At 41.8% G+C, this 23,949-nt stretch overlaps 1 protein-coding gene across 1 annotated transcript; it reads right to left on the reverse strand.

The window, feature by feature from the left end:
• Positions 1 to 483: 483 nt before the first annotated feature.
• On the reverse strand, positions 484 to 5,204 carry LOC126109527 (uncharacterized). The gene is made up of 2 exons (XM_049914547.1): positions 5,078 to 5,204; positions 484 to 833 (listed from the first exon to the last, which is right to left on the reverse strand). Exons 1-2 carry the CDS (start codon positions 5,202 to 5,204, stop codon positions 484 to 486), a joined length of 477 nt encoding a protein of 158 aa, XP_049770504.1.
• Between the last annotated feature and the right edge of the window lie 18,745 nt (positions 5,205 to 23,949).

A 23,949-nucleotide genomic window follows, 5' to 3' on the forward strand; every position in this document is an offset into this window, starting at 1 on the left:
AAAAGCTTTCTTGCTGTTTCTCTTGCCAAGTGTAGGACAACGTTGAGTCCGTTGAGCAGTCCAAGCTGTGTTCAGATAGTTGAGGAGATGGTGTTGAGGAGGATTGATAGAATGATGATGGATTTGTATTAAGAGTATTGTGGTAACCAGGGTTCACCTGAAATGAGCTCCCACGTGCTGCTTGCAACGCTGCCCCCAAAACAATATTGCTCACTTCCATCTTCACTCTAATTTGCTCATCAGGACGCATTTTTTTCACATTTTTCGCCATGCTTAGGAAAAAAAGTTCGCATTCGTCGTCCACGTTGTCGCTTGATGTAGCGTGTGCACTTTGAAGAAGTACTTGGGAGCCGCAAGCGTTGGTTGTCTTTCATTATGTTAACCGTTTTTTGTACGGATGACGACAAACGTTTTTTTTTTTCCACAAAAGACCTTACGGGCTTCGCTGTAGGTTGAGTAAAAGTTGTTGGAAAATCTGATACATTAACAGTGGGATTGTCGATGGCCTCCGCCATTGTAGGGACTACACTTTTCAGTAGATCGTTTCTTGGTGGATTGGGAACTTTCTGACGAGGCCACTTGTGAGTTTGTTTCATCAATCGGACATAAGCCAGTTTCTTCTCGTGTTCCATCATAATCTTCATTATTGGAGCTGTCTTCCGCATTTGCTCGCGTTTTCCTTGTTACGAGAGTTGGATTCAAAAAAGCCATCTCATCTTCAAATTTCCATTTGCTCAAAGTCTTTGCTGCCTGGCCTGATTTTGTGGCTCTACGGTGTTTAGCCTGGATGTACGCATTCCGCAGTTTATTCCAGTTGTCTTTATATTCATTACCTAGAACAGAGAAATTAGTTTAGAATTCTAGGCTAGTCTTTATGGTGCGTTCAAAATTAGTTGCGAATTTTGACGTTTGGCTTGCCGGAGGTGACGTAACTCCTTTACCCAGGCAGCACCAATGGCGAGCCAGGCTTTCCCTCAGAGCCACCGCCGGTGTCTGCCTGTAAGGCATTCCTGTCGCTTGGCCGTAGGTAAACACTACCACAATTGTTTCTTTGCCGCCGAAGAGCGTTCTCTGTTCATTACTGTCGTTTCTCTATCGCTAAAGAATGTTTACCTGGCGGCCGGCTCCTTTCAGGCGTGGCGATATCGCTGCCTGCTGGCACGCGTTGGCAACAATACTCCCCTCCACTCTCTCCATACCGAACTGTCAAAAGTCGCAAGCAATTTTAAACGCACCACAATTATCAATTAGTTATTCATTTATTCTCCTTTGACGTTCAAAGACAAAGGTCGCTTAGTTGTAAAAGGACAACGTTAAGATTAATAATTCAGTAAATTGGTTTTTTTTCACTGTTCACGGGTACTTGGCAACTGGCAATTCTTACAGAACATTGTTTTTTTTTTTTTTTTCATTTCGGATTGGATTTTCAACTACTGGAGAAATAGTGTTGTGAGGTAATTTGGAAAACGCTACGACCGATTTACATGACAGAACCAAACAAAGATGAACAGATAGCCAAGGATTATGATAAGTGGAATTATCCACACTGCATAGGAGCTTTGGACGGCAAGCAAGTTCAAATCCGATGTCCAGCTGGTGCTGGTTCATTGTACTATAACTACAAAGGAATACATTCCATTGTTTTATTGGCTTTGGTAGATGCAAATTACAAATTCACGCTTGTTGACGTTGGAGCTTACGGCAAAAGTAGCGATGGAGGAACTTTTGAGCGATCTGAGATGGGAAAAAGATTTGAAAGCAACAAATACGCAGTTTCAAAAGACAAAGAGCTACTACCAGCAATGGAGATTCCTTATGTAATTATTGAAGATGAAACCTTCCCTCTTAAAACCTATTTGATGCGTCCGTACAGCAAAGCAGTCATTACAAGTGACGAATAGAAGGTATACAACTACCGTCATTTAAGAGCTCGACGGACTGTAGAAAATGCGTTCGGAATTCTAGCTGGGCGCTGGAGAATGTTTCTAAAGCCTATTGAAACTAAACCAGAAACTGCCTATCTAATAGTTTTAGCTTCCACCTGTCTACACAACATGCTTCGGAATACATCAACAAATATTTCCCTTTTCGAGGAACAAATCAGAATGGAAAGTGAACACATTCATGGTGTAGCCAACCTCGAACTCATTCGTAGAAATTTCGTGAGAGAAGCGGCCATCACCAGAGATAAGTTCAAAAAGTACTTCGTTTCTGATTATGGTTCAGCAAGTTGTCCTTGACAATGGCACTCCATTCGAAAGGGTAGCGTTGCTCCATGACACGTCCAGTATTATTTACTTAATACGCGCATTCGTTATAACCGACCGTTTTAAGTTCAGTTGGATGTTATTTTTAATTACAATTCATATAATCCAATTTATATAATAGATATCGGTTATATTCATATCTGGTTTTACATTATTTATTATTTCTCGTTCAGCTACAGGCAAAGCGTGATACACTTACAAACATCAACATAAAAATTTAAATTAACATTAACAATGATTTACAATAAAATTTTCAGGGTTTCCAGCCACAAAAGTGCTTGGTCACTTATCACATGTATGTCCATCAGATTTCCTCCCTTAAGTCCGTATACGTCGCACTCAACTATATGCTGCATGGTTTGACTCTCTCCGCACTCACAATTGGGGTCCTGGGAGAAACCCCACTTTTTCAACAAATATCCGCACCGACCAACACCTGTCCGCAGACGATTTAGAGTTACCCACACTCTACGTTGGAGTTGGAAGCCTGGAACTCGTTGAGATGGGTCCTCAATAAGGAAACTGTTATTCACTTTGCTTTCCTGCCATTGCTGTTTCCACAGGTTATCGATATCAATCTGTTGTTTGAGTTCTTTCCAGAAGGGATTTCTTGACATCAATCTGTCAGGGGGAGGAGGTAGGTCCCTGAACTTTTCTTTGTACCTCTGGATTGCTCTTTCACGTCTAATCGAGGGTGGTTCGATATTGGCAAGGACGGGCAGCCAAGGTTTCGGGGTGGGTCTTACTGTTCCTGTTATGAGCCTCATTGTCTCGTTAAGTTGCACATCAATATATCTGACATGCCTACTGCGGGCCCAGACGGGTGCGCAATATTCCGCTATACTATACAGAAGTGCCAGTGCTGATGTACGTAGAGTTTCAGTGGAACATCCCCAGGTTGTTCCTGCCAGTTTCATTATGATGTTGTTTCTTGTTTTCATTTTTTGGGCGACTTCGTACAGGTGGCTCTTATATGTGAGAGTGCGATCTAGCTTAACACCCAGATATTTTGGCGTTCTATCGTTTTTCAACAATTTACCTTTTATTTGCACTTTTAGCTCACGATTTGCATCTTTGTTACACAAGTGCATTATTGATGCCACGGATTTAGTCGGATTTACTTTGAGGTGCCAGTTGTCATAATATTGTTGTAGTCGTTCCAGATCCCTGTTTAAAATTTCTTCCATTTCTTCGAAAGTGTTGGCGTGAGCCGCGATAGCGATGTCATCTGCATACATAAAAGAACGAGATTCCAGGTTTGGGATGTCCGCTATGTATAAATTGAAAAGGCATGGAGCCAGCACAGACCCTTGGGGGAGACCATTTTGTAGTGTCCTGTAGCTGCTCGTTTTCCCATTCAGAGATACCTTGAATCTCCTGTTTATCAACATATTTCTGACTAGATCTATGATCTTCTTGCATTTCACGACTTTTGACAATTTATACAGTATCCCTTTTGTCCATACGGTGTCGTATGCTGAGGTGAGATCTAATAATACCATGCCCGTTTTCTTTTTGTTTTGGTAACCTCTTTCAATGAAAGTGGTTAGGGCGAGAACTTGGTCGCAGCAGTCTCTTCCTTTTCGAAAACCGCCTTGCTCTGGGGGAAGAGCAGCTTCTATTTCACTTTCTATTCTGCCTAGGATGACTCGTTCAAACAGCTTGTAAGTGGTGCACAATAAAGATATCGGTCTATAATCTTTAGCATTCTCTCCTGTTTTCCCTGGTTTCTGGATGGCTATGACTTGTGCGTTTTTCCATTGCTTTGGTAACCGGCTGGTATCTATGATATTAGATAAAAGAGAAGACAGCCATACTCTTCCCTTTGGCCCGAGGTTCTTCAAGAATTCTGGAAGAAGGCCGTCACAGCCAGCTGCTTTACCAGGTGACATTTTCTTTAGTGCTATATTTATCTCTTCTTGTGTTACCCATTTCGCTAAACCTGCTTCCTCCTCGCTTGCATCTAGCTCTTCGTTCATCAGTTGGTGCAGTTCTTTTTTCTTCGAGGCGGAGGCATGGATTCTGGATGTTTGTAGTATAGAAGAGCATATCTTTTTAGGGGTCATTTTATTATTGATGTTCCGTCCCTTGAATTGTGCTCCGCCAAGTTTCCTCAGTAGACTCCAGCTCTTCTGTGAGGAGTGCGTAAAGTCCATTTGTTCCATCCGCTTTTGCCATCTCTGTTTGCGTTCCTCGTCCATAGCTCTTATGAGCTGTTCTCCTAGTTCTGGATTCTCTGTTTTGTTGTATTCATCGAGTAGTTGTTCGCACTCCTTTGTCCAGCATGGGATGTATTCTTTCCGCGCTCCTCTTGGTATTGAGTTATGTGCCGCTTTGATAATTAACTTCGTAAATCTGTCGTAATTTTCTGGAATTGGGGGAATTCTGTTTACATTATTTTCAATGGTATCTTTAAACTTAACCCAGTTAGCTTTAAAGATAAAGATGGTGACAGCTTCGACGTGGCCTACCCCCCCCCCCCCCCCCCCCCCCCCCCCAGTATCGTGCCGCACAACGATCACATTGCGAGAAGAAAATCGAAATGCTCAGAACGAGCTGCGACACGAGAAGCAAATGTCACCACCAAACGGCGGCCGGACGTAGTAATACCTCCCGGCCCTCACAGGCGAAGTTACGCAAGAGAGCGAGACAAATGCCTCAGTTTCCCCCCCGGAGCCAAGTGCGTGGTTTTACATGTTAATGATTGATACTTTTCCTATCAATATAAAATATAACGCCTATTGAACTATTATAAATTGTAAAAAAGAAAAACTAATAAAAAATATGGAAAAGTAACTGTTTTCACTAACCCGTAATGCCGAGTTTTTCCCCTATTTCGTCCCAAGCCTCTTTCCTTGAATGCTGGTTACGATATTCCCGGTTTGTAGGGTCATACAGCATCGGATTTGACCGAACGTATTCAGTCAACATCTCCATCTTCAAATAATAACTGCAAACGGTAGAGGAGAAACCACTTCACACTTCTGACGCCTTCCCATGACTGACGAAAATCTAGAACTTTACACCCGCGCCGGCGAAACATTGCATTTGATAGTTCGCTTTTTGTCTAGTTAGGTTGGCTATACTGTAATAGCGATGTTGCAACATTAGCCTCTATACACAGCAGACGATACAGTTTTCCGTCCCGTCTTGTAAATGCAAGCGATTGAGCAATTACAGTGTATACAAACACTTGTTTTTAGTTGTACTACAATGACAGGAAGTAAACAACCGTATAATAATGCATGTAAAGGCATAACAATGCACACCCTTTCGACAACGGAGCAAAGAAATACAAAAAAAAAAGCATCTGACGACTGATACTTTAAAATCAATAATGTACGTAGTTTACAAAATAAATAATAACCGAGATTGCATTAAAGAACCAATATTAGTAATTTTTCACTCAGCAATTTACAGCGATAATGGCGCAATTCCATCCAGCTCGCCATGGTCAATGTTGTCAGATTCATCGCCAAAACCGTCTTTATCGTCATCAGCAAGACAAATCATTAATTGTTCATGGCCACTGATAATGCCTTCTATTGTCTGTGCTGCTCGTATAAGCTTCCCGACATGCTCTAATTTCTTTCTCCATGAGGCTGCATCCACAGTCACAAGAGATTCACGCAACAGCTTTTGCACCTCTGTTATTGTAAAGGACTTGTTGTTCCTTACATACATTTTTACATCACTCCATATTGACTCAATAGGGTTGAAATGGCAGTGATATGGTGGCAGCCTTATTACAGTATGACCCTGCTCCTTGGCAATTTCGTCTATTACATATGTAGGTGTCGTAGGCTTATTTTCTTTAACAAGAGAATACAGGGTGTGGTAGATAAGTAATGACTCAGTCTAGAAAAAAAACAAATTTATTGATCCAATTTGTACAAAACGTTAATATTCTTCAAAGTACTCGCCTTGGGCGTCGACATAACGTTGCCAGCGCGTTTTCCAAGCTTCATAGGCCCCACTGTAGTCCGTTTGAGTTATCCCAGTTAGTGCCTTCGTGACAGCACGTTGGATGTTCGGAATATCGTCGAAACGATGACCCTTCAGGCATCTTTTGACCTTCGGATATAGGAAGAAATCAGGAGGACTCAAGTCAGGGCTGTAAGGTGGCTGTGGCAAAACTTCAACTCCAATTCGGGTCAAGTAGGAGGTCACGAGGAACGCTGTGTGCGCCGAAGCGTTGTCGTGGTGGAGACGCCAGCGTTGAGCAAGGTCCTGTCGCTTCCGTTTGACGGCTCTGTGCAATCGCTGAAGGACTTCTTTGTAGAATTCGGCATTGACAGTCTTCCCCTGAGGGACAAACTCTTTGTGAATTAACCCCCGCTTGTTGAAAAACACAATCAGCATTGTCTTGATGCGGGACTTTGACATTCTTGCTTTCTTCGGCCGCGGGGATGCCGGTGTGTGCCACTCCGAGCTCTGGGCTTTCGTCTCCGGGTCGGTACTGGAATGTCCACGATTCGTCGCCTGTTACTACGTTGTCTAAAAAGTGTGGATTATTTTCCAAATCATTCAACATCTCACGGCAAACGTCCACTCGTTGTTGCTATTGTTCGGCGGTGAGCACTCGGGGAACCAATTTTGCGCAAACTTTACTCATCATCAAATCTTGCGTAACAATTTGGTGAACCGTAAATTTATTCACGGAGACCTCATCGGCGATCATTTTGACACTTAAACGACGGTCGGAGTCCAGGAGTTCTTTCACTTTTGCCACCGTTTCATCCACACGACTCGTTGAAGGGCGTCCAGATCGTTCCATGTCTTCAACGGATTCCCTCCCGTTTTTAAATTCATTAAACCACCCGAACACTTGAGCTCTTGATAGGGAGTCTTCTTTGTAGGCCTCTGTAATCATAGCAAAAGTTTCCGAAGCAGTTTTGCCCAAGCGAAAGCAAAATTTGATTGCATACCGCTGTTCTATCGAGCGATCCATCTTCAGCGTTTTCACAAGTGTCACGGGCACACAAACAACGTAATACGCGAAGCTCGACCCTCACTGCACCAGAGCTCCGACGCGACTGCGAACCGGTTCTATTGTTACCTCAGATCCCCCACCACGTGACGTACAGGTGGAGACCGCCCAGCGAGCGACTGGGGCGCCGCGCGGCGGCCAGTCTCATTACTTATCTACCACACCCTGTATAATAGAACCTTTGTCATACTCGCATCCGCTGCAATATTTCGAGCCTATAACCACTGCACCATAACGTCTTTCTGATCATTTGTGGTTGGGACTTTGTTCTGTATCACCGAATGATATAGAGCATTGTCCATTACAATTGTTGTAGGGACAGGAAATTGTTTTAAAAGGTTCCTGAACCACTCAACAAATCGTGTGATCCATATCTTCATGGTAATCACCAGTGTTTTTTGATCTAAAAATTAAAAGCGCGTCAGGGACAAAACCACTGGAGGAGCCTGCATGGACCACAATTAATCTAGCTCCTCTTTCCGTCGGCTGATGGCCGCTACTGCTGGGTGTGTTACCCGTCCAGCATTTACTGACAGCTTCACCGGCATTAACCCACGTTTCGTCTAGCCAAATTATGGAATGAATGTCTCTGCCCACAATTCTGTGTGAGAAAATGCTACGAGCGGTAACAATATGTGCCCTCTGTAACAGTACTTTGCGTCCGTCTAGTGTTTTGTAACGGAAACCCGTATTTTTTAGCACAATTTTTAGTGATGTTTTACCACCCCTGAAGAGTTCACTTTCTTTTAAAGAGACTAACAACTTAGCTACAGTCGGATACTCTTTTCTGCTGTAGTAAGCATAAACATGCCTACGAATTGCATCAGTCTGGAAAGAATCTAAATCTGTGATAGGACTAGGCTGCTTTTTCTTCTTTCCCGGGGTTGTTAAAAATGTATTATTTGGTCCAGACAGCTCGGAATCATTACGGGTCACTTCAGTATCTTCCAAGTTTTCTAGTAATACTCCCTTACTACGGTTTTTGCACTAATTCCAAGAGTTTTCGGCGTACGTTCCACCACTTTATCGGCAGGAATTGATGGCTGTCCAAGAATGCTTACGTAGTTTTTCTCCTGCTCGTAAAACTCACGAGTTCTGCGTAGTAACTCCAGTGCCTGGCTGTTTAGCGGCACCCCTCGACGCAAAGGATTGTCACTAGGTGAACGAAGTCTTTTCGGTGGCATTTTCCGAGTATGTAAACTCACGATATAGCACACAGTACAACGAAAACACGCGGTAAACAACATACAGTTCACGTTGTATACACATTCACTAAACAAAGCCGGCAACGCGGAAACTTTGACGTCACAGCGCGTGAGTAACAGCAGTGCACACTGCGCTGTGATTGGCTGGCGCCCACGCTGAACGCCTAGCGCCTATCGTTCTTCACTTGTTAATCAGTTACGCTGCGCCAACATCATACGCAAACGTAAAGTGCAATGTTTCAGCGGACGGGTATAGTTTCTTCCCACGCATTCCCACGTCACGTCAGCTCAATATAAACATAAGCGCAGAAAACCCTGTGTTGGGTTTTTATATCACGCGCGTTATGACGTGAGCCCACGTGTTTCACGTCATGGCAGAGTAGTCTCTATTCGCCCTAAGGCTTACTTCACCTCTATCCGGCAGCCGACAAGACGGCATTCTTGCCGGGCAGACACAAGAGCCGCGTCTCTTCACACTCACCCGACAGCAGCACGGCATGCCGTGCCGCGCCGTGCTTCCGCCAGCAGTTGCTTTTAGACGACAAATGGAGCCCGACCAGTTAGCGTGGCTTGTCTTGTACAGATGTTTGAAGAGGAGGAGGTTGCATTGGGTTCATGCACTCAGTGTGAGAAGAGACGAAGTGGGTGCATTCTTTGTTCTTTCTGAGAAATTAAGGGGAGATGAAGATAAGATTTTTAATTATTTTCGGATAAGTTTACGAACTTTCGACGATCTACATGATGGAATGAAGAGTTCCATTCAGCGCCGCAACACGTCCTTCCGAGAATGTATCCAGCCTATAGAAATGTTGGCAATTACAATCAGGTTAGTGGGATAAACAATAGCTAAATTTTTAAAAAAGTTTATTATTCTGAAGGATGTACATTTTTGTAATCATATCAAAAAATTGAAACAGAGCTTAAAAATTGAACGACCCAGGACGTGAATTTTCAGAGGCTTGTGATGGCGTAGAGGATCTGGGACATGTCCCTGAAAATTGCTCCACTGCTTGTTTCGCTTGTGGGACGTTGCCTATTGACTTCTGCATTTGTAATTGGTTGTACCTCATAAAGGGGTAAACATGTGTATTCACGTGATGTACTAGGATGAGTGGCAGTATTATTTTTATCCCACGACTTTTTACGCTGTTTAATTTCAGAAACAATCTGCATAACTCTTATTTGAAACTCTTACCTCATCGTCGTCAAATGTTTCCAGCATTGGAACTATCCCGCTGAAAATAGGCATATGGCGATTGGATTTTCTGTGAAGTGTATTGATCAGCTATACCTCTACAGGGTCAAGCTTCCTCCTCTTGTTACTGAGTGATTTCGGTATGTCAGAATTAATTACTTCCTCTGTGAAGGTCTCATTACAATCAGTTTGTGGATCCTGAGTTTCGTAAGTGAAGGGAAAAGTGTCATCAGAAACTGGTCTCTCCGTGGTCGGATGAGCTTCTGTTTTCTTCAAAAATTGAAGCTGTTGGCTGTATATGTACGTTCTGGGTGGTTGCCTGTCACTCCCAGATTTTAGAGATGACTTACACATCCTCTCGCTTCTTTGGAAAGAATCGTGAATATTCGCCCACTTCCTCATAACCAATTTGCCTGAAACAAAAATGCTAGCTGAAAAGGTACATCACACTACTATCCTTACAAAAAGAAGTTTAAAGGTTTTCAACCTGTCTGATATAAAAGCGTCATGAAAGCTGGAAAAATTGAAGTGTCTTGTGGTCTAGAAATTAACGTTTTTAGAAAACCAGTGTTGCCCACAATATAAAAGTATTGAAAAGCAAGAGGCGAATGAAATTTTGCATTGTAAAACCGTATGGTGTAAGTTATTAAACACGAAGTTTAAGGTTTATCGTGCAATTTCTTCTCGGCATACGAAAAGCCTGACCTCACACTTCTTTCAAACGACTAGTTTTTCGTCAGTCTTCTTTTCAAACTGCCTTTATGAAAATTGGTCATGCAATTTTTTTTTTGTTTTTCACGTAAGAAGGCCAAAACGTTGTACAATTTGTCGTAGATTTGTTTCTTTCACAAATATATTGCCAGAGATATATCTCAACGTTGTCGAAACTAGGGGCCTGTTGAAAGGTGCACGATAGGGTCAAATATTTCCAGAAGTATGTAATTGGTTAACGTTAAACATTACCATTGATCATTGGGGATGTGTGTCAATGTTCATACAAAATTTAATCAAAATCCGTGATGGTCATGCTGGAATACTTTCCGATTTTAGATCACTGTGCATGGATTGGGCCTAATGTAGGATAGTTCATTTTATTGCTTATTGATTACTGCTTACGTTACAGCACATGATACATTCAATTTACTTTTCCTGAAAGCTACACAGACATTCTAAAATACTGAAACTTCCTTTTCAGATATCTGGCCAGTGGCTGTACGTTCACAGATCTTCATTATAGTTAGAGTTGGCATTTCTACTATCAGTAAAATAGTAAATGTGTGTGTCAAGCTATTTGGTGTCTAAGTTGTGAATATATGCCTCTACACACCAAAGAAGACTTCGGAAACATTGCTGCAAAATTTGAGCAAAGAGCAAATTTTCCTCACTCCACGGGGGCTGTAGATGGAAAGCATGTTCGTATCGTACATCCATCTAACTCAGTGTATTACAATTACAGAGGATATTCATCAATAGTGCTGATGGCTGTGGCAGACTAAAGACTATAATTTTATCTACGCACATTTCGGCAGTTACGGCAAAGGGGGTGATTCTACTATGTTTAAAGAATGTTTGTTGAAATCACTGGTGGAAAAGAATCTGGTAATTCCTGAAGACAGATGCCTTCGTAGTACAGTAACTCCAAAGGTACCTTATTTTTTGTTGGTGAAGAAGTTTTTGGACTGCATCAACATCTTCTACCACCTTTCTCTGGACACCAATTAACAGTTGCTAAAAGAGTCTTCAATTATCGCCTGTCAAGAGCCCGGAGGTACATAGTGTTCATTTGGGATACTGACTTATATGGAGGATTTTCCACAGAGCTATAAATTTAAAACCCGATTTTGCTCTTGACATTGTTAAGGCATGTGTTTTGCACAATTTTGTTCTTAAAAACGAAGGCTACAACTCCGAGGATACTCTGTCCATAACTGGACTTGAAAGTATAACAAGAAGTGAACGTGCACTTCGGAATTTCTGCCAGTAATGCACGAAAAATCATGACTGACTACTTTGACACCTGAAGGATCTTTGACATGACAGTTATCTAAAATGTTATCTGAAATGTGTTTAAAATGCTTTTAATGAAGTACGTCAGACTCATCTTTAGGCAGTTTTTTATCTCCCACACTGCAAGTCTATGTATTGCTATATAAGAGTGAGTGATGGTGGGGTGTATGCAAACAGCCTGATCAGCAGTGCACTTCGAGAAAACTAGTTGAAGGTACCACAGTAAAAATATCTTCCTGGCACAAACATTGAAGTGCCATGTGTGATTCTTGCTGATAATGCCTTTCACCTGGAGCCATATATCATGAAACCCTATAGAGACTGCCAGAACCAGACGTCCAAACAGATTTTTAACTACAGACTGTCAACAGGGAGGCGAGTAGTGGAAAACACTTCCGGAACTCTGGCCTACCGCTTCAGAGTTCTTCTCAGTACAATTCAACTACATGTTGAAAAAGTGGAATTAATTGTTCAGACTTTATGCATACTGCACAACTACTTGATTGAAGAGGCAGACACCACATATCTGACAGCTGCTGATACAGAAAACAGACTTGTGCACCATAAACAATGGTTCCTGGCGAGAAGAGAAATCTCTCCAGCATACCGCAGCAGAGTGGAAATTGCACATCACTGTGTGCCAGGAAAGTGCGCGAAAATTTTTGTGAATTCTTTAGTACATCAGGTTGTTTCATGGCAGTGGGAAGCTGTTAAGAAGTAGAACTTTTAGTAGTAGTAATGTACAAAAGGCAATATTTTATTTAAAAATAACTCATCAATGAAATGCAATGCCATAACTTTAAAATCAGTTACAGATTTCTTTATGTATGCCATCCATGATAGATTTCATGACATTCATTTTCACGTCAGCCTTCATTGCTGGATTTTCAATTTCTTCAATTCAGCAGCAACATACTGCCCAGACTTGTCATCTTCATTGCTACCACTGATTGAAACTTTAATCTCTCTTAAGACTGATAATGTTGAGGTGGCTAATTCATCCTCAGTGTCCCTCCTACACCTCTTTCTTGCTGAAGCATAAGGCTGCTCACTTAGAGGTGATGGTGTTGATACAGGTGTACTTCCCTCTGACCATTCCACAGTAAATATGTCTTGGGAGTACTGGAAATAGAAACACACAGTATTGTGCTACATACATATTAACAATATCTAACATGAAAGTGGTTATGTAAACTACAGTGGCCTGTTTAAAGTTCTCTGTGTAATTAATGTAAGTAACTTTATGGAAGTGAAGTACTACTTTGTTGGAGCAAATATATACAATATAATCAAAATGTTACATCGTTTTGGTCAAGAGAGCTTCATGGCTAATGAACTGTCATTGACATACATGAGAATACTGTTTATGCACTTACATTGCTGTTGTCATCTTCACTATATCCCTCATTTACTATGGTCTCTTCAGTAACTGTGGTCACCTCAGTATTCTGAAATAGTTGTGTTATTCACATGTTGCAATTACTGTTTACAACGTTTATTTAAATGTAGGTAAATACTTACACAAGAGTCATTGACGGTGGTCGTGCTACATGGGTTTGATGACTGTGGTATCTGAAATATTAAGGTTCCGTTTTAGTCTATAGCACATAGTGACCCGCTCATAACACTGAAAAATACGAACACACATAGTAGTATTAAAGCGTGATTTGTTTTCCAAAATACCGTTCACTAATATAAGCATATACAGGGTGAGTCACCTAACATTACCGCTTGATATATTTCGTAAACCACATCAAATAATGACGAATCGATTCCACAGACCGAACGTGAGGAGAGGGGCTAGTGTAATTGGTTAATCCAAACCATAAAAAATGCACGGAAGTACGTTTAACACAAACCTACGTTTTTTAACACAAACCTACGTTTTTTAACACAAACCTACGTTTTTTAACACAAACCTACGTTTTTTAACACAAACCTACGTTTTTTAACACAAACCTACGTTTTTTAACACAAACCTACGTTTTTTAACACAAACCTACGTTTTTTAACACAAACCTACGTTTTTTAACACAAACCTACGTTTTTTAACACAAACCTACGTTTTTTAACACAAACCTACGTTTTTTAACACAAACCTACGTTTTTTAACACAAACCTACGTTTTTTAACACAAACCTACGTTTTTTAACACAAACCTACGTTTTTTAACACAAACCTACGTTTTTAACACAAACCTACGTTTTTAACACAAACCTACGTTTTTTAACACAAACCTACGTTTTTTAACACAAACCTACGTTTTTTTTAAATGGAACCCCGTTAGTTTTGTTAGCACATCTGAACATATAAACAAATACGTAATCAGTGACGTTTGTTGCATTGGAAAATGTTAATTACATCCGGAGATATTGTAACCTAAAGTTGACGCTTGAGTACCACTCCTCCGCTGTTCGATCGTGTGTATCGGAGAGCACCGAATTACGTAGGGATCCAAAGGGAACGGTGATGGACCTTAGGTACAGAAGAGACTGGAACAGCACATTACGACCACATGCTAACACCTTTTTATTGCTCTTTTTCACTGACGCACATGTACATTACCATGAGGGGTGAGGTACACGTACACGCGTGATTTCCGTTTTCTATTACGTAGTGGAATAGTGTGTCCCAACATGTCAGACCAATAGATGTTCAATGTGGTGGCCATCATTTGCTGCACACAACTGCAATCTTTGGCTTAATGAATGTCGTACACGCCGCAGTACATCTGGTGTAATGTCGCCGCAGGCTGCCACAATACGTTGTTTCATATCCTCTGGGGTTGTAGGCACATCACGGTACACATTCTCCTGTAACGTACCCCACAGGAAGAAGTCCAGAGGTGTAAGATCAGGAGAACGGGCTGGCCAATTTATGCGTCCTCCACGTCCTATGAAACGCCCGTCGAACATCCTGTCAAGGGTCAGCCTAGTGTTAATTGCGGAATGTGCAGGTGCACCATCATGCTGATACCACATACGTCGACGCGTTCCCAGTGGGACATTTTCGAGCAACGTTGGCAGATCATTCTGTAGAAACGCGTTGTATGTTGCAGCTGTTTGGGCCCCTGCAATGAAGTGAGGACCAATGAGGTGGTCGCCAATGATTCCGCACCATACATTTACAGTCCACGGTCGCTGTCGCTCTGCCTGTCTGAGCTAGCGAGGATTGTCCACGGACCAGTAATGCATGTTCCGTAGATTCACTGCCCCGTGGTTTGTGAAACCCGCTTCATCGGCAAACAGGTAGAACTGCAACGCATTCTCTGTTAATGCCCATTGACAGAATTGCACTCGATGATTAAAGTCATTACCGTGTAATTGCTGATGTAGTGACACATGAAACGGGTGAAAGCGGTGACGATGCAGTATGCGCATGACACTACTTTGACTCAGTCCACCGGCTCTCGCAATGTCCCCTGTACTCATGTGTGGGTTCATGGCAACAGCAGCTAACACACCAACTGCACCCGCTTCTCCTGTGACGGGCCTGTTACGGACCCGTTTGCGTGCTACGACCATACCTGTTGCATACAGTTGGCGGTAGATGTTTAGCAATATGCGGCACGTTGGATGCTCTCTGTCCGGGTGCCGTTCTGCATACACCCTGCAGGCTTCAGCTGCATTTCGTCGACACTCTCCATAGATGAGTATCATCTCCGCCTTTTCAGAGTTCGAATACACCATGGTCACAGTTCCTACAACACTACACAATCACAGACGTCTTGTAACACGGTGTACTACAGTTGGTCTGCGTACGGAGACGAATGCAGAATAACAATAGCAACAAGCGCTACATGCGGACACTGCGACAGCTAGACTAAACCACAACAGTGCACTACAGCCACACTCGTAAACACGGTCGTCATCGTAAACATGTCCCTGCAGATGCTGCTCGCCGACCGTGGCCCGTGTTTGTTACAACACGCAACTGAACGTCGGAGGTTTCAAGCGTCAACTTTAGGTTACAATATCTCCGGATGTAATTAACATTTTACAATGCAACAAACGTTACTGATTACGTATTTGTTTATATGTTCAGATGTGCTAACAAAACTAACGTGGTTCCATTTAAAAAAACGTAGGTTTGTGTTAAAAAACAGGTTTGTGTTAAAAAACATACTTCCGTGCATTTTTGTATGGTTTGTATTAACCAATTACACTAGCCCCTCTCCTCACGTTCGGTCTGTAGAATCGGTTCGTCAGTATTTGATGTGGTTTACGAAATATATCCAGCGGTAACGTTAGGTGACTCACCCTCGCCCGCATCTCGTGGTCGTGCGGTAGCGTTCTCGCTTCCCACGCCCGGGTTCCCGGGTTCGATTCCCGGCGGGGTCAGGGATTTTCTCTGCCTCGTGATGGCTGGGTGTTGTGTGCTGTCCTTAGGTTAGTTAGGTTTAAGTAGTTCTAAGTTCTAGGGGACTGATGACCGTAGCAGTTAAGTCCCATAGTGCTCAGAGCCTTTTTTTTTTTTTTTTACTCGCCCTATATATTACTTGAGTTGGAATATCCATCTACAATCTGAAATCAGAATAAGCTGTCTAACACAAAGCAGAATTCCTACAAAGAAAAACAACAAAATGTTCGTATTTACCAAACGGCTCGGGACATTTGTCACTGTTCTCCTCGGTGTCACGGAGTCCTTTAAAAACTTTAAAGCATTGAACCACCACACAGGAAGCTCGTAAACTTTGCTTGCCCCTGCACCACTATGCTCACTGGCTCTAATTTTTTTAGCTCTCCACAAAAGTGCGACCGCAGAGACATGAAGCGTGTTTTGCAGTCCTCACCTGTTGCGTTGGGCAAAACTGTGCGAACTTTACTGCCTATCACTGCCAGTTTCTCTTTCCTGGCATGCTGCAATAAAGCAAGAGATGCAATAAAATCAAACATGAACTTTCATAAGCTAAGGCATTGATATACGAATCTAGAATCGTCGCGTAACATAATATGCATATTACTACTACTACTACTACTACTACTACTACTACGTGATCAGGCCCAGTGGACCGCACGCATCTAAAAGTTTCCTCCTCCACTGTATTCTGTCCATTGCTGCTATCCGCCCATCCGTTCACATCTGTTAACACTTGGTTTAAATCTTCATGGAGTCCATCCATCCAACACTTCTTGGGTCTCCTTGGCGGTCTCTTTCCTGTAGGTGTGAAATCCAGGATCTTCCGAGGCCATCTGTGATCCTCCATCCGGGCCAGATGGCCGCTCCACTGCATTCGTTTGGCTTTGACAGTTCCTGCTATGTTGGGCTGTTTACTCAGAAATAAACGATGCCGACGTACCTTATTATGATGTAGCAGGTCCTGCGGGTTGTACATTCACTTTTCTTCGCTGTACGCCTGAATGAGGATGCTTAAAGCCTGTTTGTTCTATTCCATTTCTAGAATATGAAGCAATAAATAGAACAAGCAGCTTCCACAAACAGCTAGTATAAAAGAAAGTCTACTGGCAAAAAAATTACTATTTTTTACTGCATTTATGAAAATCTACTTACTGAAAAAAATGTGGAAGATCTCCAACACGAAGAAACTGTAATTTGCCTCTAGACACCCAACCATAAACAAATAACAAGAAGCAAGCACTGCGATACCCGCTTCTGCGCATGCGCAAGTTTCGCAGCCTAGTGCGCATTCGCGAATTGACGGCAATTTAGAACTGCTCTCTATTCCGGCGCTCGGATAATGTCTCTGCTACTTTCCGTAGTTTCGCCCATTCTACCGCTAGATGGCAGTCGTGCTAGACCAGTACCGGTCGCGGCGGATCGTCGTGTAATACCGGATTAAGCTCAACGCCCGACTGCCGCTCAGCGAGTTCTCTGGAAAGTCGACTACTGCATTTGTGCTTTCCTCACTGTCGAGGAGAGCATATGTGGTGGAGGGTGTTGTCCTTCAGGCCATTTCCTCCTCTTTGTTGTCAGTGTGTTTAGTCTTTGCTTTGTGGTATGTCTTGTTTACGTGGTGCAGTGAGTTTATTGCTGTGCGACCATTTGGCTGTCTTAGTTTGCAAGGATCCTTTTTGCTCGTTTGTGTCTGTCATGTGTGGTATCATATTGTCCTAGGTTTTTTATAAGTTGGTTGTCTGATCTGGCCATGTTCACATAAAAACTTTCGGCCAGATCTTTGAAACGCTCGTGGAGCGTCGGTATGCTGGCTGCGTCGTGTAGGTCAGCAGTTGGGAAGTGGAAGGGTAGGTGTAGTGCCCTTTTTAGCGCTCGATTCTGAACTGACTGGAGTTTGTGGATGTGCCAGTGTGCCGCATATCCCCAGACAGGAGGAGGATACTCCATAAGAGGTCGAATTAGGGAGCATTAAGTTCTTACTTCTACGAGGGCTGTTTTTTTTTTCCAACCTTCGATTGGCTGTAAATAAAAGAAAAATGTACAGAAAATAATAATTTTCTTACCAAAGTACATTAAAGTCTTATTTTTCTACATAATCGCCAAAACGATTGAGGCACTGGTCATACCGTGACACAAGCTTTTCGATGCCTTCCTCGAAGAATGTTGCCGCCAGTGAGGACAGCTAAGTCTTGACGGCATCCTGAAGTTCTTAGTTATTAGCGAAGCGCTGCCCACCTAATCATGACTTCAGTTCTCAGAACAGGTGCTAATCACTTGGTGCTAGGTCCGGGCTGTACGGTGGATGTTCAAAGATTTCCCATTTAAACTTTTTTATGAGGTCTTTTGTCATGTTGGCACTGTGTGGTCGGGCGTTGTCATGGATCAAAACAACGCCAGACGAAAGCATTCCTCTGCGTTTGTTTTGAATGGCTCTGCGGAGACGGTGTAAAGTTTCACACTGAACTTCCTTGATTATTGTCGTAGCTTGCTCCATAAGTCCACCAGCAGCACTCCTTTATGGTCCCAAAACGCAGTGGCCATTAATAAATGAAAAGCACCACTTTGCTTTTGTTCTACAATATTACTTTTATTGTTAACCGGTTTTCGGCTTACAAGGCCATCTTCAGACATTGTTTTTCTTTTCGTCAGTGAATGTTTAAACTTTTTTGGCTTGCTAGGGGAAGCTGTGTGCATCCACTGCTTTGATTGTTCCTATGTTTGAGGATTGTCATAGAGGACCCACGTTTCATCGCCAGTAACAATCGACTTCAAAAAAACGTTTCCCTCATGCCATCCTTTGCGTTTTGTGGCCGGTACTAAGCATTTTTGGGATCCAACGAGCACACAATTTCCGATAGCCTAGGTCTTGAGTCACAATTGTGTACAAAACAGACCTTGAAATGAAATGTCTGGAAATTCATCAGACAGTCCGCTAATTGTAAACCTTGGTTTGCATCTCACTGCCTGATCAACGCGGCCTGCAGACAGAGTTGCGACCTTTTCCACTTTCATCATGGACGTCTGTTCCTCCTCCTTCAAATTTTCGACACCATTCCCGAACACTATCATCACTCATAACCTCTTCAGTCCCGAAGATAAACAAAGAATGGAACAATGTTTCAGTTGCTTTTTTGGTGCATCTGATGTCAAAGTATCACAAAAAACTAATTTTGAAATTTTATTTTATATGGTGTTTGAGTAATTGAATGTACACATGTGTGTACATTGGGTCTCAACGGAGAAAAAAATGCCGATCTCATAGTATTTTCATATTTTTATTACCAATGAAAAATGTACACATTACTTTTTTTTAATTCCGATTTTGGCCGTCTAGGGACCGCGTTAAACAACTATTTTTCAATGTACATTTCTCCTATTGCGCTCCTCCTCTTTTCTCTTCTGCCAATATGTCTTCATCCCCTCTCTGTGCTGCTCCCTTCGGTCTTCTGTCCACACTGTTCCTCCAGTTCTTCTCTTCTTCACTTCAAATCCTTCAAAATGTTGAATTTTGTCTCTCATTAAGTCTCTGTTGGTTATATCATCTTCTCCTTTACCCATCTCCTCTAAGTCTGCTTTGACTTCTTTGAACCAGGTAATTTGGGTTCTGGGGTTCTTGTCAAAAAACATGAATATTTTCTTTGTCAGCCTTTCATCATTCATTCTTTTCAAATGGGCGTAAAAGCTTACTCTTCTATTCCTCATAGTATCTCCCACTTTCTCAATTTTGTCATACACTTCTCTATTACTTCTAAGCTTCCAAGTCCCATTCTCAAACCTCGGCCCAAGCACTCTTCTAATGATTTTTCGCTCCTTTTTTGCTATAGCTTCCATTTCCGTGTTAGTGTTCATTGCTAAACATTCAGATGCATACAGACACTCTGGCTTAATCACAGTGTTGTAGTGCCTTATTTTTGCGTTAATTGATACTGACTTCTTGTTGTACACATTCTTTGTTAGCTGGAATGCCATTTCCATTTTTCTTGTTCTTGTTTTATTTCCTTCTTTATCTGAAGCATTGGGCTGGATGATTTCCCCTAAATATTTTAAATTAGAAACCTTCTTTATCTGGCCATACTTTGTAATCATAATGTTCGGTGCCTCTTTTACATTGGTTAGGTACTCTGTCTTTTCAAAGGAGATTTTCAGTCCTGCTTTTTCTGCTGTTTCATTCAGAATATTGATCTGTTTGACTGCTTCTTCCACACTTCCAGCCAGAATCGCTAAGTCATCAGCAAAAGCGAGGCAATCTGCTTCTAATCCATCCCTTATTCTTCCTAATCTGAGTTTTTGTATTCCTTCTTCAGTCGTTTTCTTCCTCCACTCTCTAATAACTTTTTCTAACACACAGTTGAATAGGGTAGGTGACAACCCATCTCCTTGTCTTAATCCTGTTCTGATTTTGAATGGTCTGGATATCTCACCATGGAACTTTACTTTTGCATAGGTATCCGTAAGTGTTTCTTTGACGATTGCGACTGTTTTCTTGTCTGCTCCAAACTGCCTAAGGATGTTAACCAAGGTTGTTCTGTCAACGGAGTCGTATGCCTTCTTGAAGTCAACAAACGTGATAAAGATGTCTTTTCCTCTTAATCGTCTATATTTAATAATTAACTTAAAGTTTAAAATTTGCTCCACACAAGATCTTCCCTTCCTAAAGCCTGCTTGGTATTCACCAATTTCTTGATAAAGTTGTTTCTCCAATCTGTTTTGTAGGGCCTTAGATAGAATTTTATATGTTACCGGGAGTAAGGATAGCCCTCTGTAGTTATTTGCATCGGTTTTATCCCCTTTCTTGAAGATGGGGTGGATTAATGCAGTTTTCCATTCTTCCGGTATACATTCCGTTCTCCAAATCTCATTGATTATTCCCAGTAGTTTTTCTTGAGTTGTATTATCCACACTTTTCCACATTTATGCAATTATCATGTCTTCCCCTGGTGCTTTATTGTTCTTAAGGTTTTTAATGATTTCTCTGATTTCTATGAGGCATGGGGGTTCAGAATTATTGTTTACTGTGTTTGGGGTGTTGGCTGGTAATTTTTCAATAGGTTCCTGACAGTTGAGGAGTTGTTCAAAATATTTTGCTAATATTTCACAATTTTCTTCATTATTCATTACTTCTTATTTTTATGTACACATTACTTCTCATGTTTATGGAATTTAGCAAAACAATTGTTTTTAATACGCACAAATAAACTTTGCACTTTTTATACATTATGTGGGAACGTGACTTGCACCCTGGTAACACACCTTCAGGCAAAACTACTCTCAATATATTCAGGAAGATGGTCAACCCTGTCACATTTGCTTTCTCTAGTTGGCTTTGGTACAATTCGTCTTCGTTTTGTGGGCTGATGCTGCTCATCTTCATCAGAACTGCTGACATACTCCTGTGTCACACTCGGAGAAATTTCTGTCGACAGTTCCAGTGAGTCTACAATTTTTGAAGACTACAAAGTCGTGGGACAAGTGAATTCTTAAGTTTATGAGAGACATCCACTTTTGTTTTGGTATCCCTTCTTTTTGACAACACCTTTTGTACATAATCCATGAATTAATTATGGCTAAATCAGTGAAGTGGTTGAATACTCTCACAGTCCACTTTTTTGTTCTGGTGTTTGACCTATAGTATGCCATGTGTCTATCACAAAGATCAATGCCACCCATATTGCGATTATAGCTTTTGATGATGGCTGGTTGTTTGACACTAACTTTTGCTTTTTCTGTATTACACCATCGTTTGCAGGTACCCTCTGGTTCGCTCCCTATGTACGAGGATAACAGTGACCGATTTATTGTCCTTCCATTTGAGGGCACAAATTTCCTGGTCCTCCCTTACGTACTCATCCCATTGCCCCCGCTGCAGCTCTTGATCTCTCTTGAACTTAGAAGCTACTTCTTTTATTCTATTGGCCATCACAGTTCCTGTCTGAAATATATTCCTGTCTAGTAAAAGCTGAACAGATTTTGAACTTGTGAAAAATATGTCACTGTAAATTACATGATTGTAATCATTGGGTATAGTTCTAGCCAGTAGTTTGAGTATACCCACTCCCAGGCCATGTTGCTTTTGATCGCTGTCAGGAATTGTTCCTTCGCCAGTGTATATAGCAAAATCAAGGACAAGTCCATCTGATGACGATAAAATAAAATTTTTGAGGCCAAGTGGATTAGGTTTGGAAGGTACATATGTTCGCATCTTACACCTCCCCGTGAATGGAATCATCTGTTCATCCACAGAAAGTTGTTGAGACCTGGGTAAACTAATACATTTATTTCTAAAAACATCAATTAAAGGTCTAACCTTCCAAAGTTTGTCATTTACGCCATGATCTTCCAAATTATTTACAAAATGCAGATTATTTCGTAATTTGTAGTATCTATCCCTTGTCATGGTTGATGATAAAAGTGGAATATCCAGTTGCATATTCCAGTAAAGTCTTGCCTGTGGCAATTTCAATGTACCCATCAATATCTCAATTCCGACAAGGGACAAAATTTCATTAGTATTTGTATCCAGACGTTTTGAGTTCTTTTGGCAATCATAAAAATTAGTTTGTCCTGCAACATTTTTCCAGAAATTTTTATCAGAGTACTCGAAGAAAAACTGTGAAGGGTTTCTCAGTTCACGATCAGTCTGTTCTTCAAAGTTGTCGTCAGAAGGCTGTCGATTACACATCCTGCAAACAAATAGTACCACTGAGAAATACTGATCTAAATCGTGTCAGATGACACACAGAACTACACCAATGTATTGCTTACTTAGATTGCCTCCATCTTAGTGGACAGCAGTGAGAAGATGAAGCTGATGCAGGTGCCTCAGGAGTAACATCCACATTCCATCCTTCAACTTCAAGCACACCAATTCGTTCAGGTGGAGTTGGAGGTTCATCAACAGGATCATCTTCGTCTGACAAGGAACTCAAGCCACTCGTCTCGAGCAGTTTTATAATTTCATCGTCTGTTAGAGCTGAGAAGCAAAAATGAAATAAAATGAAAGTAACCGTTGATGTAATGGAATAAAGAAATGAAACTGAACCTAATAACAAAATTAAAAAATTGAGTTTTCATCAGGATTAGAACCCAGGACCTATGTGCTCCGAATCCAACTCGCTAGCCATTACACCACAACCACCACAATAACTTAAGTGCTCTCCTAGAGTATTAGTAGCTAAACTTTCGACTTTAATTTAGATTACGTTTTAAATTACGATTTCACAATGAGATCAGTCATAGCGTTAGTACCACTACATTCTGTGAGCTAAGACCTGATGTACACAAATGTGTACTTCAAATTCAACAGTCGATGTTTGTAAAACTACGAAACTATCGTTTTCATTGCATACACATCACTTTCTTGATGTTTTGTTTGGAGTAAGACACGATAAAAACAGTAATACAATTCAAAAAGGATTATTGAAACTGAATTTACCTTTCCGGCGTGTCGCAGATGACGCCATCCTTCAGATCGGAAGTTTCAGGATGCAAGAAAACCCGCCAAAACTGACTTGCGCACGACCTAGCGGCAGAAACAGAAACCGCATGATGTTCACATCAGGTCTCAATTCAGGAAAACGTCATTTGGCAGGATGACACTACAAAGACCTGATGTGCATACATGTGTACGTCGGGACTGAAGAGGATAACGTTGTTACCATACCGTTGCCCACTCTGCAATGGATTTCAACAGCACTACATCCTTCTGCTTGCAGAAAACGGATTAGACTTCGTAACTCACATTTGGCGCGAGCATGGAGCGTAGCAGCCATGTTTACAGGGACGTAGCACGGCTACGACTGACACACTGTAGCTGAAAAAGGCAGAGGTTATGGGGGAGCTGCGCAATTGCATGACGCGCAGGTCCGGCCCCTCCCTACCTCTTACTTGCTTAGATGGGCGATCGGAGGTTGAAAAAAAAAAAAAACAGCC

This window comes from Schistocerca cancellata, chromosome 12, assembly GCF_023864275.1.
Source record: "Schistocerca cancellata isolate TAMUIC-IGC-003103 chromosome 12, iqSchCanc2.1, whole genome shotgun sequence".
Taxonomy (NCBI): domain Eukaryota; kingdom Metazoa; phylum Arthropoda; class Insecta; order Orthoptera; family Acrididae; genus Schistocerca; species Schistocerca cancellata.

Bases quoted from the DNA above. Each gene is read 5' to 3' on its own strand.
- LOC126109527 (XM_049914547.1), bottom strand. From the start codon at position 5,204: ATGGAGATGTTGACTGAATACGTTCGGTCAAATCCGATGCTGTATGAC. The intron at 834-5,077 runs GTTAGTGAAAAC...TCTCTGTTCTAG, and splicing joins GGAAAAACTCGGCATTACGG to GTAATGAATATAAAGACAAC.